General features: G+C 37.5%; 1 protein-coding gene across 2 annotated transcripts in view; it reads right to left on the bottom strand.

The window, feature by feature from the left end:
• IFT25 (intraflagellar transport 25) overlaps positions 1 to 17,338 on the bottom strand; it is a 39,473-nt gene that overhangs the window by 4,579 nt on the left and 17,556 nt on the right. For both annotated transcript variants that reach the window (XM_052637612.1, XM_052637611.1), the window contains exons 4-6: positions 6,121 to 6,227; positions 4,475 to 4,543; positions 1,002 to 1,045 (exon numbers count right to left, since the gene is read on the bottom strand). In XM_052637612.1, the coding sequence (XP_052493572.1) occupies positions 1,002 to 1,045; positions 4,475 to 4,543; positions 6,121 to 6,227 (220 nt within the window). The remainder of the gene's footprint in view (positions 1 to 1,001; positions 1,046 to 4,474; positions 4,544 to 6,120; positions 6,228 to 17,338) is intronic.

The following is a 17,338-nucleotide window of genomic DNA, read 5'->3' as shown; positions in this document are numbered from 1 at the left end:
AGAACCCGAGCGCCATGCAAGCAGACCTAAGAGACATGGGTTCGATCCCTGGGTCAGGAAGATCCCCTGGGGGAGGGCGTGGCAGCCCACTCTAGTATTCTTGCCTAGAGAATCCCCACGGACCGTGGAGCCTGGCAGAGTCTACAGTCCATAGGGCTGCACAGAGCTGGACGCAACAAGCGACTTTACACGCACGCACAGCCTCCCCAGTCACTGGGCACAACTGGCTGGTAGAGAAGATAATTAATAGGATTCAAACACTACAGAATCTTTTGAAACACTGATCTCATAGCAGCTGCCAGTAAATGGTGAAGAATGAAACTTAATGGACAAGGTACCTCTTTAACCCTTATTTAGAGAAATCTTAATAAGCACTACTACCTTAAAAACATTCTCAGTTGTTTCACTGTTTGTGTTTGTCTAAAACCAGGGCCTGACAAGCTGGGAACAGAGGAACCCGTGATGAGGCAGCAGCTTCCCCGTCAGTGATCATTCATGTCACTTGACAAGCAAAGCCCAGCGGAATGCTGTCAGAAAATGCTGGTTCCCTTTTCACCTCATCTCTCTTTGGCTTATTTGTTGCTGATCCTATGCTCCAGTTCCCTTATCTGAATCTCCCTGTCCCTTCATGCTTAAATTAACTCCAATTTTGGCATCTCGACCTGTTTTGATTCCTATTCCATAAGAACTACAGAATCAAATGAAAGGAAAGTAAATAAATACTTCAAAATAAATGAACAAACAAAATAAAACAATAACAAGTGAATTCTGTTTTATCTTGGCTGTCATCCTGTCTATGACAGAAAAGAGCCTAACTTAGGAAAGCGATATTTAGATCATAACATTTCTGAGAATAACTGCCTCTATTGGTTGGTTAGACACAGAACCTACAATATTATGAGGGTATTTAGTAATTTTATGACTATGGAGAGAGGTTTAAAATTTAAATACGTTGTGCTGGCTAAAGATAATGTATATATCTTCAAAGTATATTTACTTACCAAAATTTCTTCATTTTGAAGCTGCCCCTCTGTATGTACTAGATCTAAAACACAAATTTAACAGAATTGAGGTAGGGCTCAAACTGCATCAGGATATATTGAAGTTTATTTTCAGCAAAATGTGATATCTGATAAAATTGTAGTTAGACCAGATATACCAGTGTTTTGCTATGTAAAATCCAATATAAAAATAGAGATATTTGATAAAAAGATATAAAACTATATATGAAACTATATGAAACTCATATGTATAAATTATATATGAGCTATAAAATATCCCAGTGAGTATAAATAAAAGTAAATATAAATTATAGCAAAGGAATATCAAGTGAAGAATTAATAAAATATGAAAGTCCTTTTTAACGATCAAGTTACTAACAGTAACTGCAGGACTGAAAGGCTGTCTCACCATTCTCATGGGTACCGATTAGGGCTCAGTTTCTCACAATGAAGTTTCACTATGATGCTGAGTTATGCCACCCATGAATTGATCTTTTCTGGTACCCAGCTTCAGAAAACCTTTACTCGTACTAGTGTGATTTTAGGGCAGATTAACTTATTTGGTCATGAGTTAATCATATCATTCTTTTGGAAAGATGAAATATTTCATTGATATAATAATAGTCACATTATTGTTATGTGGCAGCCTGGATGGGAGGGCACTTTGGGGGAGAAGGGATGCACGTGTATGTATAGCTGAGTCCCTTCCCTGTTCACTTGAAACTAACACAACATTGTTAACCAGCTATACCCCAATAAAAAATAAAAAGTTCTAAAAAAGAAATTCACAACTTAAAAAAATAATATTGACATTATTTAGAAATTAATTTTACTTATATCAAAATGTGAAAAGTGAAAGTTGCTCAGTTATGTCCAACTCTTTGCAACCCCATGGACCAGTCCATGGAATTCTCCAGGCCAGAATACTGGAGTGGGTAGCCTTTTCCTTCTCCAGGGGATCTTCCCAACCCAGGGATTGAACCCAGGTCTCCTGCATTGCTGGTACTTCTTTACCAGCTGAGCCACCAGGGAAGCCGAAGAATACTGGAGTGGGTAGCCCATCCCTTCTCCAGAGGATCTTCCTAACCCAGAAATTGAACCAGGGACTCCTGCATTGCAGGTAGATTCTTAACCAGCTGAGCTACCAGGGAAGCTCCAACATCAAAACAGTGTACCTAATTTTAAAAGGCAGACAGTACAAAAAGGGAAGTCTCTGGGAAGTAAGATTATGGATGACTTTCTTTCTGTTTCCTAACCTTTCTCTGAGGTAATACAAAATAGTAATCCCCTGCTTGACCCCTTTTCCTCCAATCCTGCTCCCCAGAGGTAAGTGTTTTCAACTATTTCAGTTATTTTTTCTGGAATTATAATATATTTCATGATCCTTTTCTTGATTTATCCATTTTTTACTGACTTTATATTATAGTAGGTGAAAATTTATGTCTCTTGGACCAGTATTCTCTTCCTCCTCTTCCTACAAATTTTCCTGCCATCCTCTCAATTTTGAAATCAATACTTGATGGCTATACCATTGTCTATATGTTATTTACTACTGAAATAAGTAATAAATTATGACACATTTTCTTATACAACTCCTCCTCCACTAGAAATTAGTAACTTCTTCTTTCATTTGGTTAGTTTTCTTTTTAATTATGAAAAATTAAAAAATCTCAAACATACATAAAAAAGACAGGATATCATTCTTATATACCCATTGTCTTGAATTTACAATTATCAGCATTTCACCATACTTGATTTACCTAATTTTTTTTGCTAAGGTATTGTAAAGAAAGTCTGAGACATCGTGATATTTCACCTTTAAATATTTGATTATCCATTTCTAAAGAGGAATATTTCTCATGTAACTACAATGCCACTATCATACGACAATTTAAAAATGCTTTAATATCATATACCTAGTATATATTCAAAGGTCCCTATGCGTGCCTGCTCAGTCACTCAGTTGTTGCTGATACTTCATAACCCAATGGACTGTAGCCTGCCAGGCTCCTCTGTCCATGGAATTTTCCAAGTAAGAATACTGGAGTGGGTTGCTATTTCCTACCCCATCAAAGGTCCCCATTGTCCTCCTAAATGACTTTTTATGGTTGGTTTATTCAAATCAGAACTAATCCTCTTTTAATCTTGAACTTCTTTGTCTCCCACACACACATTTTCCCCCCACACCATTGACTTATTGAAGAGACCAAGTCAGTTGTATCATAAAATGTCCCACATTTTCTCATATTGCCTCCTTGTGATTTCATTTGTTTTCTACCCTCTTTTCCTACAGATGGAGTTAGAGCTAAAGGCCTGATTATATTTAGGTCTTTACCATATGTCTGGTGATTCGGGACTATCTTTTGTTACTTATGAATAGATCACTGGAAAATAGTACATGGGCCAGACTCACTGACTACCATGATTTCCATAGGGTGACCAGGAATGAACTAACCTTTCTCTGTATCCACAGATCTTTTGGGACCATTCAGTTTCTCCAAAGATGAATCCCCCAATCTCCTGGCTGGGGCTGTATTTCTGGTTGCTGGGCAGACCATAGGAAGGAGGCTACAGTTCCCACTATTCATTATATAGGTTTCCACTTCAATCCCCTGTTTTCCACTCCATGTCTCACTCATTCTCTTTACTATGACTGGTCTCCCTGAGTCCTGAGCCTCAACATTCAAAGTTCCTAGTCACTCTTGGGGGTAGTTTGTGGGAGGAAGATACCTAAAGTCTGTTACACTTTGTAAATAGATGTTCCACCAATCACTTTTCTTGTCCATGCCTTATTCAAACTTTCCATGGTACCTTTGCCTTCAAGTTTCTGGGATTCTATTGGATAAACTTCCTTGTCAGGAACTTAGGTTATAATCTACTCAATTCTGCTACGGAAGTTACTACTCCTCCAACTGCTTCCTTGCTCCCATAATATACATTGACCTCTCACATCTGTTTTGAATTCCTGGTTCCCTGTTTGTTTTTATTTTTTGCCCCTGTAGGTTTATGTCTCATTTTTCTCCTTTATTATTATTTTCGTGGTATTTTGGGAAGGAATAGATAGACACATGAAGGCAACATGCTGTCTTTTATGAGAGGCTACCAATTCTGTCAATAATATTTAAATAATACCATTAATCAGGAAGGAAGGAAAGATTAAAAACTAATATTTATTGTTGTCTACCATATGCCAGACACTGTGTCACAAAAACTTTAAATGGTGATATCATCTCTATTTTTCAGATAAAGATTCTGAAACTCAAAAATTAAGTAACATGTTAACAATTACATAACCAGGAAGTGAAGAAGCATCTTAGTATTCAAATTTGTGTTTTTCTAGGTTTATCTAAATGTCATAAGAATCATTCAGGCCATCTTTTTTCACCAAAATGAAGTACAATTGGAAATATAGAGTAAAACACAATTCTCTACCCCCTCATGATCAAAATAATGCTGGTAAACCAAGCACATACCTCTTTCAATCCATTGCTCAAAATCAACTGGCTCGTTAGAAGTACTCTTTTCAATCCTCAAGGTCCTCACTGACATCATAAATAAACGAAAATAAAGTGTTAATTATCTACTTAATTCTATGTTGCTGTCCCTTGATTTCTTTTTCCCTCTGTCTAAGACTGGCAGGCATTAGTGGGAATGCACAAAGTACTGCGATCGGGAAAATCACTCACCATTTTTCCATAAACCCTTATGGTAAAGTACAGGCTGGGTAACTGTTACAAGTGTTTGCAAGCATATAACACAAAGCTAACAGAGCCTTTTTGAGTTTGGTACCATCTGGTTTGTTTTTGTTTGTTTGTTTGTTTTGGTACACTGGTAAATAATAATATTAGTGGTCTTGATCAAAAAACTTTATGCAGAAACTACTATAAGTCAGACATATTCATTCATTCTTGACTTCAGCCTTAGAAGAAAGGTATTGTTAACCTGCTTTACTGGTGAGAAAACAGGCTTAAAGAAATCAGACAACTTACAGAAGTCAAGCAAAATGTTCAATGATACAGAGCTAGTAAGTACCAGAACTAGAATTCAAAGTTTAGGTCCAACTCCAGAGCCTTCACAATTAACGAGAGAAGAGAGAACGCAGTCATCTTCCTTCCGCATTGGTTTCCTTTTCTCCTTTACCCCTAAAGCAGTTCCCTTGACTCCAAATCCATTCTTCTCTGCTCTGCACCCTGAGGGAGGACCCCTGGGGACTGAACCTCCTGGATTTACTTTCCCACTGCCTACGGGAGGGACTGGGAGGAAACAAGGGCAGCAGGGAACTGAGATCAGGTTGTGTTTTCTCTCTTCCCTTCCTGCTTCAGTGTCCTGTCTTTGGCAGTGGTTATGCTCCTCCCTGGTTACAGCTCCTATTGGGCAGGCCCTTTTGTACACGCTCCAGTTCTCCTTGGGCTCCAGCAAATACTATTTCCTTCCTTTGGCCCAGGGAGGTAATGGCTTACTGCTATAGCCAGTTTCTGGGTGTCTCACCATCCCTAGCTTGTTCCCTTAACCCAGGCCATAATTCTGTAAGTGGTCCCATCAATAATGTTTCTTCATTTGAGCCACCTGGGATGTATCCTGTTTCCTACCATGATTTTGCTTGATATACTCTGTCCTTAAAAAAACATAAGACAGGATTAGGATGATGTTGTAGTGGAAGATATTCTTCCTAAATCCCTCAGAAAATGGCCACATTAATAAAAGAATCAAAGTTACCAAATGCAAATAATCAGGTTTGTCAGATTTTCAGAAAGAATTTGACAGAGAACCCCAAGCCAAAAAAATCTGGAGTAAAGATGTGAAGAAACCTAGCGTTTTCTGGCAAGTTGGCTTCTTAAATTCATCACAGGGTCTTTTGCCAAAGGCTTTCACGTAGTAAATTGCATGGAAATTATTATGTGCTTTGGAAGGGTTTCAAATTCGCAGTTTCAGAGAAGCTAACTGTGCTTGAGACAGTTAACCCATACTCTCCACCCATCAACCCCAGCAATAAAACTTGATTCCATGCTGTAAAAAAAAAAAAATCAGTGCTTTGCCAAAAGTTTACATATGTGCATTCTGCCTATGGAAAAACTGAAAGATGAAAATTAATGAAATGAAATGAAAATTTCATGCTTACCAAAGTAACTCTGGATTACAAGCTTTTCAATCCTCACATGTTTGTGAAAACATATAATGAACTCTTGGGGAAACATTCCTGTGGTGGTCCAAAAAGTTTCTGGATTTCTATTGTCAATTTTAAAGAAAAAGAGAAAAGAACAGCTAAATGTTTAGAAATGCTTAATCACAAATCCTAGTGAATACTAAAAAAAATAAACCACCATTGGATTCTTACAATCCCTTCCTGTTTATTCTGCCTCTAATCTCTCCCCAGCGTTAACAATTCTTTACAACCACCAGATGTATTCTTTAAAACATGGAATTGATGTCACTCTTGTCTAAAATCTTACAGTGATCCCTTATTGCCTATAAATCTAAACTCCTTAGTATGGCATTTAATGATCCTGTATAATCTGGTCCGATCATTAAGTATACTGTCCCCCATCATGATATCATCTCTCATTACTGTAGTCACATTGGACCGATTAAAATTCTGCAAACACGTCATGCAGACTCATGCCTCTGTGGAAGCCTTTCTTCCCTTGCAAAAGTTTGCTCACTTTTTGGTCACATCTCTCCAAGCCCACCAAATCACAATCACTTTCTCCCTCCTTTGCACTCACCTCACAGGCAGCATCCAGTTTCTATGAGCGCTTTTTTCATGCATTTTTATTACCCTAGCTATGCCTTCTCTAAGTCCAGTTACTTTCTCTCACCTTTACATCCTCAGCGACTATCACAATGGCTGACCAACAGTAGACACACAAGAGATGCTTGTTGAAAAAATATTAAAACATGCACTCAAGTGTTAGTAATATAAAAAATTATACACATACACACACTTATAGTATTGACTATATAAATAATCATTTCTTTAATTATATAAGGTTTTTTATTTCTTTTTGGAGCTAAAATTTACCTACAGTGAAATTTCTCTTAAATGTACAATTCAATGAGTTTTGATAAATGTATATGCTCATGTAACCAATACATCAAGGTAACTAATAGCCTAATCAAGATAAAGAACACTTCCATTACGCTAGACGTATCCTTTCTCTTTCTCTCCAGACAATCCCTACCTCCCTTAGGCAACCACTGCTCTGAGTCTTATCACCACAGACTATGCTATAATTTGTTTATGCATTTTTGTTTGATTTTTTAAAATATATTTATTTACTTATTTTCGGCTGCACTGAGTCTCTGTTGCTGCGCAGGGGCTTTCTCTAGTTGCACTGTATGGGTTTCTCACTGCAGTGGCTTTTCTTGTTGCAGATCATGGGCTCTAGGGTGTGGGGGCCTCAGTAGTTGCTGCATGTGGGCTCAGCAGTTGTGGCTTGCAGGCTCCAGAATGCAGGCTCAGTTGTTGTGGTGCATGGGCTTAGTTGCCCCATGGCATATGGGTTCTTCCTGGACCAGGGATTGAACCAGTGTCCCCCGCATTGTAAGGTGGATTCTTAACCACTGGACCACCAGGAAAGTCGCTTGCTTGATATTTCTGTTGAATATATGAATTGTTTTGTTTTTTACCATTATGAATAAAACTTCTATAAACATTCTTGTGCAGGTGTTCTTGTGGAAATGTTTTCATTTCTCTTGGATAATTACTAGGAGTGGAATTGCTGAGTCATACTGGACATGGAACAACAGACTGGTTCCAAATAGGAAAAGGAGTACGTCAAGGCTGTATATTGTCACCCTGCTTATTTAACTTCTATGCAGAGTACATCATGAGAAACGCTGGGCTGGAAGAAGCACAAGCTGGAATCAAGATTGCCAGGAGAAATATCAATAACCTCAGGTATGCAGATGACACCACCCTTATGGCAGAAAGTGAAGAGGAACTAAAAAGCCTCTTGATGAAAGTGAAAGAGGAGAGTGAAAAAGTTGGCTTAAAGCTCAACATTCAAAAAACTAAGATCATGGCATCCTGTCCCATCACTTCATGGGAAACAGATGGGGAAACAGTGTCAGACTTTATTATTTTGGGCTCTAAAATCACTGCAGATGGTGACTGCTGCAATGAAATTAAAAGATGCTTACTCCTTGGAAGGAAAGTTATGACCAACCTAGATAGCATACTGAAAAGCAGAGACATTACTTTGCCGACTAAGGTCCGTCTAGTCAAGGCTATGGTTTTTCCAGTGGTCATGTATGGATATGAGAGTTGGACTGTGAAGGCTGAGCACCGAAGAATTGATGCTTTTGAACTGTGGTGTTGGAGAAGACTCTTGAGAGTTCCTTGGACTGCAAGGAGATCCAACCAGTCCATCCTAAAGGAGATCAGTCCTGGTGTTCATTGGAAGTACTGATGCTAAAGCTGAAACTCCAATACTTTGGCCACCTCATGCAAAGAGTTGACTCATTGGAAAAGACCCTGATGCTGGGAGGGATTGAGGGCAGGAGGAGAAGGGGCCGACAGAGGATGAGGGCTGGATGGCAACACCGACTCGATGGACATGAGTTTGTGTAAACTCCGGGAGTTGGTGATGGACAGGGAGGCCTGGCATGCTGCGATTCATGGGGTTGCAAAGAGTCGGACACGACTGAGTGACTGAACTGAATTGATATTTAATTTTATAAGAAAACGTCAGACTTCCAAAGTGGTTGTGCCATTTTACATTCCTGACAAAAATGTAAGGGAATTCTAGTTGTTCCACATTCTTGCCAACATTCTGTTGTCAGGCTTCATAGCTATTCTAGTGGATGTGAAATGGTGTCTGACTATGGTATTAATTTGCATTTTCCTGATGACAAATGATGTTAAGCCCGTTTTCATCTGCTTTCTGGTCATTCGTACAGTTTCTTTTGTGAAGTGTCTACTAAGTATTTTCTCATTTTTTAAAAAAGTTCTTTCCACTTTAGAGGGTGGGAAACATGGACAGAGTACAGAGCTAGACAACAGAAAAGGCTGAGCACCAAAGAATTGATGCCTTTGAACTGTGGTGCTGGAGAAGACTTTTTTGAGAGTCTCCTAGACAGCAACGAGATCAATCCAGTCAATCCTAAAGGAAATCAATCCTGAATATTCATTGGAGGATTGATGCTGAAGCTGAAGCTTCAATACTTTGGTCACCTGATGCCAAGAACTGACTCATTGGAAGAGACCCTGATGCTGGGAAAGACAGAGGGCAGGAGGAGAAGGGGATGACAGATAATGAGATGGTTGGATGGCATCACCTACTCAATGGACATCAGTATGAGCAAACTCCAGGTAATGGTGAAAGACAGGGAAGCCTGGCGTGCTGTAGTCCATGCGGGCGCAGAGTCGGATGTGACTGAGCAACTGAACAAGTAGCAGCAGCATGGAAAGATAAACACTATGATATGTAAAATAGATAGCCAGTGGAAATTTACTGTATGACTCAAGGAGCTCAAACTGGTGACAACCTAGAGGGTTGGGATGGGGTGGGAGGTGGGAGAAAGATTCAGCGAGGAGGGGAAATATTGTACACCTATGGCTGATTCATGTTGATATACGGTAGAAATCAACACAATATTGTAAAGCAATTATCCTTCAATTAAAAATAAATAAACTTAAATGTTCTTTCCACTTTTACTACGTATTTGTAGGAGTCCTTTGTCAGACATATGTATTGTGAGCATTTTCTCCTAGGCTTCAGTTTGCCTTTTCATTTCCTTATTTGCATTTTTCAATGAGTAGTAGTCTTACTTTTGGTGAAGTACAGTTTCATTACCCTTTTATGCTTATAATTTTTGTGTCTTCATTAAGAAATCTTTGCCTACCTCACTGTCACAAAAGTACTTTCTTATGTTTTCTTTTATAAGTGTAAATATTTTAGCTTTGAATATAGTTCTATGATCCATATAGAATTAATTTTTGTGTTTAGTATGAGGTAGGGGTTGAGGTTTATTTTTATCCACATGTTTATTCAGTTGTTCCAGCACCACATGTTAAAAGACTCTTTTTCCTATTACATTACCTTAGTGTCTTATTCTAAAATTAAAGGACTAGTTATAGGTGTATGTATTTCTGCCCCTCCATTTTATTCCACTGATCTATTTCTGTATCCTTAGCCTTTTGTTGAAAATTAATTGACTTTACATGCATGGATCTATTCTGGGCCCTCTTGTCTGTTGCTCTGATCTATATAGATCTATCTTTACCAAAATGCCATGCTGTTTCGATTACTGTGTATTTATCTTGAAATCAGATAATTTCAGGGCTGCAACTTTCTTCTTTTACAAGATGTGACAAGATTATTTTTTCAAGATTAGTTTGTATTTCCATATACATTACTACAAGAACAACAGTCATTTTAGGGAGAAACTGCCATTGAAACAATACTGAGTTTTCCAATCATGAATGTAGTATATCTTTTAATTTATTTAGTCCTTGAATTTCTCTCAGCAATGTTTTATAGTTTTGAGTGTAAAGGTCTTGAGTGTCTTATTAAATTTATTCCTGACTATTTCATGTCTATTTAACTGCAAATATAAATGAAATTAAAAAAAATTCACTGTCTCAATGTTTCCTGCTAGTATATGGTAATACAATTGCTTTTTGTGTATTGACTTTGCTAAATCCACTTTTAGCTCTAGCAGATATTTGTAGATTCCTTAGGGTTATGTAGAGTCATACAATACGTGAACAAAGACAATTTTTTTTTCAAGTAGTCAACAGCTCCTGTTTTATAAACACACACACACACACACACACACACACACACACACACACCCCTGGAGAAACTGAAACTCAAATAAATATTATGAATAGTTAAAAAGGCTACTTTGTTACAAGATACATATAAAGAGGGCTCATTCCAAAATGTATTTTCCTTGTTGCCATCAAGAATAGGAACACTCTTTGGGGAAATACTATAAGGGTGCATTTTGATCATTATCCTCATTATAATATACCTACTAATTTTCTTTTAACATTTTAATTTAATTTTAAAGATTACTTTCCATTTACAGTTATTACAAAATATTGGCTATATTACCCATGTTGCATAATATATCCTTGAGCTTATTTTATATTCAATAGTTTGCCCCTCTCTCCTCTCCCTACTGGTAAACACTAGTTTGTTCTCTGTATTTGTGAGTCTGCTTCTCTTTCTGTTATATTCACTAGGCCACTAAGTTTTTAGATTCCACATATAAGTAATATCATACTGTACTGAACAAAAACAATTTTGCTTTCTTTTCAGTCTTTATGATTTCTATGTCTTTTCTTGCCTTATTGCATTGGCCAAGAATTCCAGGACAATATTGAATAGAAATGGTGAGAATATCCTTGATTTGTTTCCAGTCTTCAGTTCAGTTCAGTCGCTCAATCGTGTCCAACTCTTTGCGACCCCATGAATCACAACACGACAGGCCTCCCTGTCCATCACCATCTCCCAGAGTTCACTCAGACTCACGTCCATCGAGTCAGTGATGCCATCCAGCCATCTCATCATCTGTCGGCCCCTTCTCCTCCTGCCCCCAATCCCTCCCAGCATCAGAGTCTTTTCTAATGAGCCAACTCTTCGCACGAGGTGGCCAAAGTACTGGAGTTTCAGCTTTAGCATCATTCCCTCCAAAGAAATCCCAGGGCTGATCTCCTTTAGAATGGACTGGTTGGATCTCCTTGCAGTCCAAGGGGCTCTCAAGAGTCTTCTCCAACACCACAGTTCAAACGCATCAATTCTTCGGCGCTCAGCCTTCTTCACAGTCCAACACTCACATGCATACATGACCACAGGAATAACCACAGCCTTGACTAGACGGACCTTAGTCGGGAGGAACCTTTTTTTGATGTTGAATACAGTTGATTTATAGTATTATATTAGTTTCAGGTATATAGCATGGTGATTCAATATTTTTATAGATTATACTCCATGTTAGGTTATTACAAAATAATGGTTATATTTCCCTGTGCTATACAAAATATTCTCGTTGCTTATCTATTTTATATGTAGTAGTTTGTATCTCTTAATCTCATACCCCTATCATGCCCCTCCCTGCTTCCTTCTCTCCACTTAAATCCACTTAGTTTGCTTTCTGTGAGTCTATTTCTGTTTTGTCATATACACTCATTTGTTTTATTAGGAAAGCACTTACTATTTCACCATTAAGTTGAAAATTTTTAGTAGATGCCTTTATCAGACTGAGAAAGTTCTCTCCTCTTTTTAATTTTTTGAAAATTGTTATAATGTTTGGTGCTGAATTCTAATGATTTTCTGGAATGACCATATTTTTTCTCTCTCGCTCTGGCAATACGGTAAATTACACTTAATCTGTACTCCTGTGATAATATGGTGAACAGGCCAATCTTGCATTCTTATGATAAACTCCATTTGCTGAATTCAATTTATAATGGTTTTATATCTATGTTTATAAAGGATATTGTTTTTTAATTGTACTTTCTTGTAATGTCTTTGTAAGGTTTTGGGATCAGGGTTATAATTGTTCTCATAAAACAATTTTGAAAATGTTTCCCTCCTCTGTTTTTGAAAGAATTTATGGAATATTGGTACTTTTTTCTCTCTAAATATTTTATATATTTTAATTTATATAATTGATATAAGCTATTCAGATTTCTAAATTTCATCTTATGTCATTTTTATAGCTGGAGTTTTTCAAAGAATCTGTCCATTTCATCTAAGTTGTCAAGTTTATTAGCCTAAATTTGTTCTTGATATTGACTTACTATTCTTTTAGAATCTCTAATGATTGTTTCAATTCTGATACTGGTAATTTGCATTTTTTCTTTATATTTTAGTAAGTCTTGCTAGAGGTTTATACCTTTTATTAATTTTTTCACATAATGAACTTCTGGCTTTGATAATTTTTTCTAGTTGCCTATTTTCTATTTCATTGATTTCTGCTCTTATCTTTGTTATTTTTGTCTTCTACTTTCTTTTGGTATAATTTTCTCCTTGTTACCTAGCTTCCTAAGGTAGAAGTTATTGGTTTTTAAAATATTCTCCATTTTAAGTATTTATGCTATTACCTTCCTTTAATGCATTGATTTAACTATATCCCACAAATGTGGCTATATATACATTTTTCATTATCATTCAGTTATAAATATTTTCTAGTATCCCTTGTGATTTCTTCTTTGACCCACTGGTTATTTTGAAGTGCCATGTTTAATTTCTAAGTTTTGGGTGTATCCAGGTGCCTTTCTGTTATTTATTTCTAATTTAATTACATAATGGTCAGAAAACATATTCTTTTCCTCCCCAGCTTAACTGAGATATAATTGACATGCAACATTATGTAACTTTAAGGTGTACAAACACTGTGTGTGAAAGTCGCTCAGTCGTGTCCGACTCTTTGCAACCCCATGGACTGCACAGTCCATGGAATTCTCCAGGCCAGAATACTGGAATGGGTAGCCTATCCCTTCTCTAGGGGATCGTCCCAGACCTGGGATTGAACCCAAGTTTCCTGCATTGCAGGCGGATTCTTTACCAGCTGAACCACAAGGGGAGCCTGAACAAACACTATGATTTAATATAACACATATACTGCAAAATGATTACCTAATAAAGTTAGTTAACACATACATCACGTCACATAACTACCATTTTGTGGGAGAATATATTCTTTAAGATTTCAGTCTTTTGAAATTTATTGAGATTTATTTAATGGCTCGGTCCATTTCAGTGAATGTTCAATATACAAGTATCATTGCTGATTATATAAATGCATAAGTCAAGGTAACCAATAATGTTATGTTAATTTTTACTGATTTTTTTGTTTAGCTGCTCTTTCATTCCTGAAAGGTGTTAAAAATCTCCAACACCTTGACTGTGAATCCAAAGAACATATATGTATTATTCCATTGACATGAAATGTCTGTATAAGCAAGTCTACAGAGACAAAAGTAGACTAGTGGTTGCCTAGGGCTGGTGGGGACAGGGGGTGGTTGTGAAGGGGTATGAGGTTTTCTTTTGGGATGCTGAAATGTTCTAAAATGGATTGTGTAGACGGCTGCATAATTCTGAATATGGTGGAAGCCACTGAATTGCATATCCTAAATGGGTGAATTTTATGGTATGAGAATAATATGTCAATAAAGCTATTACAAAAAAGAGAAGAATAGAATCGGGGTCTCCTAACTCACAGTTATTTTTTTATACTATGTTTAATATTTTACAATTTATATTTATTTACATTTAAATGGTTTGAAATTTTATTCATTTAAGTAAATCATTTTTACTTGCCCTATGCTTTCTCTTCGGTGCTTTTAATGAACATGATCAGTATAATAATAACAAAGATATACAGAGATGCACTTGGATTTTAAAATAACATATAACTGAATCACCATAATTAAGTATAATGATGTCTTTAAAACAGTAGTATCCTTTAAAATAAGGCCTTATGGCTACTGACTATTCAACATCTATTATCTCTATGTGATAGTAAGAAAAAAGTCATGGAATTTTTTTCACAATTCTGAGTCAGGGAAAGTGTTATTAGCCCCATTTTTCACACCAGGAAACTGAGGCTTAAAGAACAACATATATTCTTAGTCCAAAGTAACACACACAGTTCACTTACTTACTCAGGAATTTTAACTGCAAATCTACCATTCTTCTACATTATGCCAAAGGAACCAATTCTCTCTCCTACTTTTTCTTAACTCATTTGTTTCTTGTGTAGAATTTTTCTCCTTTTCATTGACATGTTAAATACCAAGGGCCAAAAAAAGAGTCAAGAGGAAGCAGAAATATAATCACTTTTAAAAACTATTTCTGGGAAATTAAGAATTAGGGACATTGTCCATTAGGGGCAAATTTACAGTATTGTTTTCTCCAAATAACTCTATGGTTACTTCCATTTGGATAAATCAACTTATGAGCAGATAATAAATTTTAGTACCTACCATATAGAGTCTATCTGTATTTGTTAGAAATGGATATGAATTAAGTCTCTGATATGCTCTGTTCGGATATCAGGTCAGTAACTACTTTATTCCATATAGTTTTCTATTAGTTTAGTTGAGTTGCTCAGTCATGTCCGACTCTTTGTGACCCCATGGACTGCAGCATGCCAGGCTTCCATGTCCATCACCAAGTCCTACAGCTTGCTCAAACTCATCTCCCCATCGGGTCGTTGATGCCATCCAACCAACTCATCCTCTGTCGTCCCCTTCTCCTCCTGCGCTCAGTCTTTCTCAGCATCAGGGTCTTTTCAAATGAGTCAGCTTTTCACATCAGGTGGCCAAAGTACTGGAGTTTCAGCCTCAAAATCAGTCCTTCCAATGAATATTCAGGGTTGATTTCCTTTACGATGGACTGGTTGGATCTCCTTGCAGCCCAAGGGACTCTCAAGAGTCTTCTCCAACGCCACAGTTCAAAAGCATCAATTCCGCGCCCAGCTTTCTTTATGGTCCAACTCTCACATCCATACATAATTACTGGAAAAACCATAGCTTTGACTAGACAGACCTTTGTCTGGAAAGTAATGTCTCTGCTTTTGAATATGCTGTCTAGGATTGTCATAGTTTTTCTTCCAAGGAGCAAGTGTCTTTTAATTTCATGGCTGCAGTCACCATCTGCAGTGATTCTGGGGCCCAGGAAAATAAAGTCTGTCACTGTTACCATTGTTTCCCCATCTATCTGCCATGAAGTAATGGGACTGGATGCCATGATCTTAGTTTTTTGAATGTTGAGTTTTAAGCCAACTTTTCCACTCACTTCTTTCACTTTCATCATGAGGCTCTTTAGTTCTTCTTCACTTTCTGTCATAAGGATGGTGTCATCTGCATATCTATGGTTATTGATACCTCTCCTGGCAATCTTGTTTCTGTCTTGTGCTTCTTGCAGCCTGGCATTTCATATGATGTACTCTGCATATAAGTTAAATAAGCAGGGTGACAATATATAGCCTTGATGTGCTCCTTTCCTAATCTGGAACCAGTCTGTTGTTCCATGTCCAGTTCTAACTGTTGCTTCTTGATCTGCATACAGACTTTTCAGGAGGGCGGTAAGGTGGTCTGGTATTCCCATCTCTTGAAGAATTTTCCACAGTTTGTTGTGATCTACTCAGTCAAAGGCCTTGGTGTAGTCAATAAAGCAGAAATAGATGTTTTTCTGGAACTCTCTTGCTTTTTTAATGATCCAGCAGATGTTAGCAATTTGATCTCTGGTTCCTCTGCCTTTTCAAAATGCAGTTTGAACATCTGGAAGTTCTCGGTTCACCTACTGTTGAAGCCTGGCTTGGGGAATTTTGAGCACTACTTTGCTAGTGTGTCAGATAAGTGCAATTGTGCGGTAGTTTGAACATTCTTTGGCATTGCCTTTCTTTGGGATTGGGGTGAAAACTGACCTGTTCCATCCCTGTGCCATTGCTGAGTTTTTCAAATTTGCTGGCATACTAAGTGCAGCACTTTAACAGCATCATCTTTTAGGATTTGAAATAGCTCAATTGGAATTCCATCACCTCCACTAGCTTTGTTATAGTGATGCTTCCTAAGGCCCACTTGACTTCAGACTCCAGGATGTCCGGCTCTAGGTAAGTGATCACGACATCATGGTTATCTGGGTTGTGAAAATATTTTTTGTATAGTTCTGTGTATTCTTGCCACCTCTTCTTAATATCTTCTGCTTCTGTTAGGTCCATACCATTTCTGTCCTTCACTGTACCCATCTTTGCATGAAATGTTCCTTTGGTATCTCTAATTTTCTTGAAGATTCTCTAGTCTTTCCCATTCTGTTGTTTTCCTCTATTTCTTTGCATTGATCACTGAGGAAGGATTTTTTATCTCTTTGCTATTCTTTGGCACTCTGCATTCAGATGGGTATATCTTTCCTTTAGCTTCTCTTCTTTTCTCAGTTATTTGTAAGTTCTCCTCAGACAATCATTTTGCCTTTTTGCATTTCTTTTTCTTGGGGATGGTCTTGATCACTGCCTCCTGTACAATGTCACGAACCTCTGTCTACAGTTCTTCAGGCACTCTATCATATCTAATCCCTTGAATCTGTTTGTCACTTCCACTGTATAATTGCAAGGGATTTGATTTAGGTTGTACCTGAATGGTCTAGTGGTTTTCCCTACTTTCTTCAATTTAAGTCTGAATTTGGCAATAAGGAGTTCATGATCTGAACCACAGTCAGCACCCAGTCTTGTTTTTGCTGACTGTACAGAGCTTCTCCATCTTCAGCTGCAAAGAATATAATCAATCTGATTTCAGTATTGACCATCTGATGATCTCCATATGTAGAATCAACTCTTGTGTTGTTGGAAAAGCATGTTTGCTATGACCAGTGAGTTCTCTCAGG

The sequence above is a fragment of the Budorcas taxicolor genome, chromosome 3 (genome assembly GCF_023091745.1).
Source record: "Budorcas taxicolor isolate Tak-1 chromosome 3, Takin1.1, whole genome shotgun sequence".
Taxonomy (NCBI): Eukaryota; Metazoa; Chordata; class Mammalia; order Artiodactyla; family Bovidae; genus Budorcas; species Budorcas taxicolor.
This window is presented reverse-complemented; position numbering and strand designations above follow the sequence as displayed.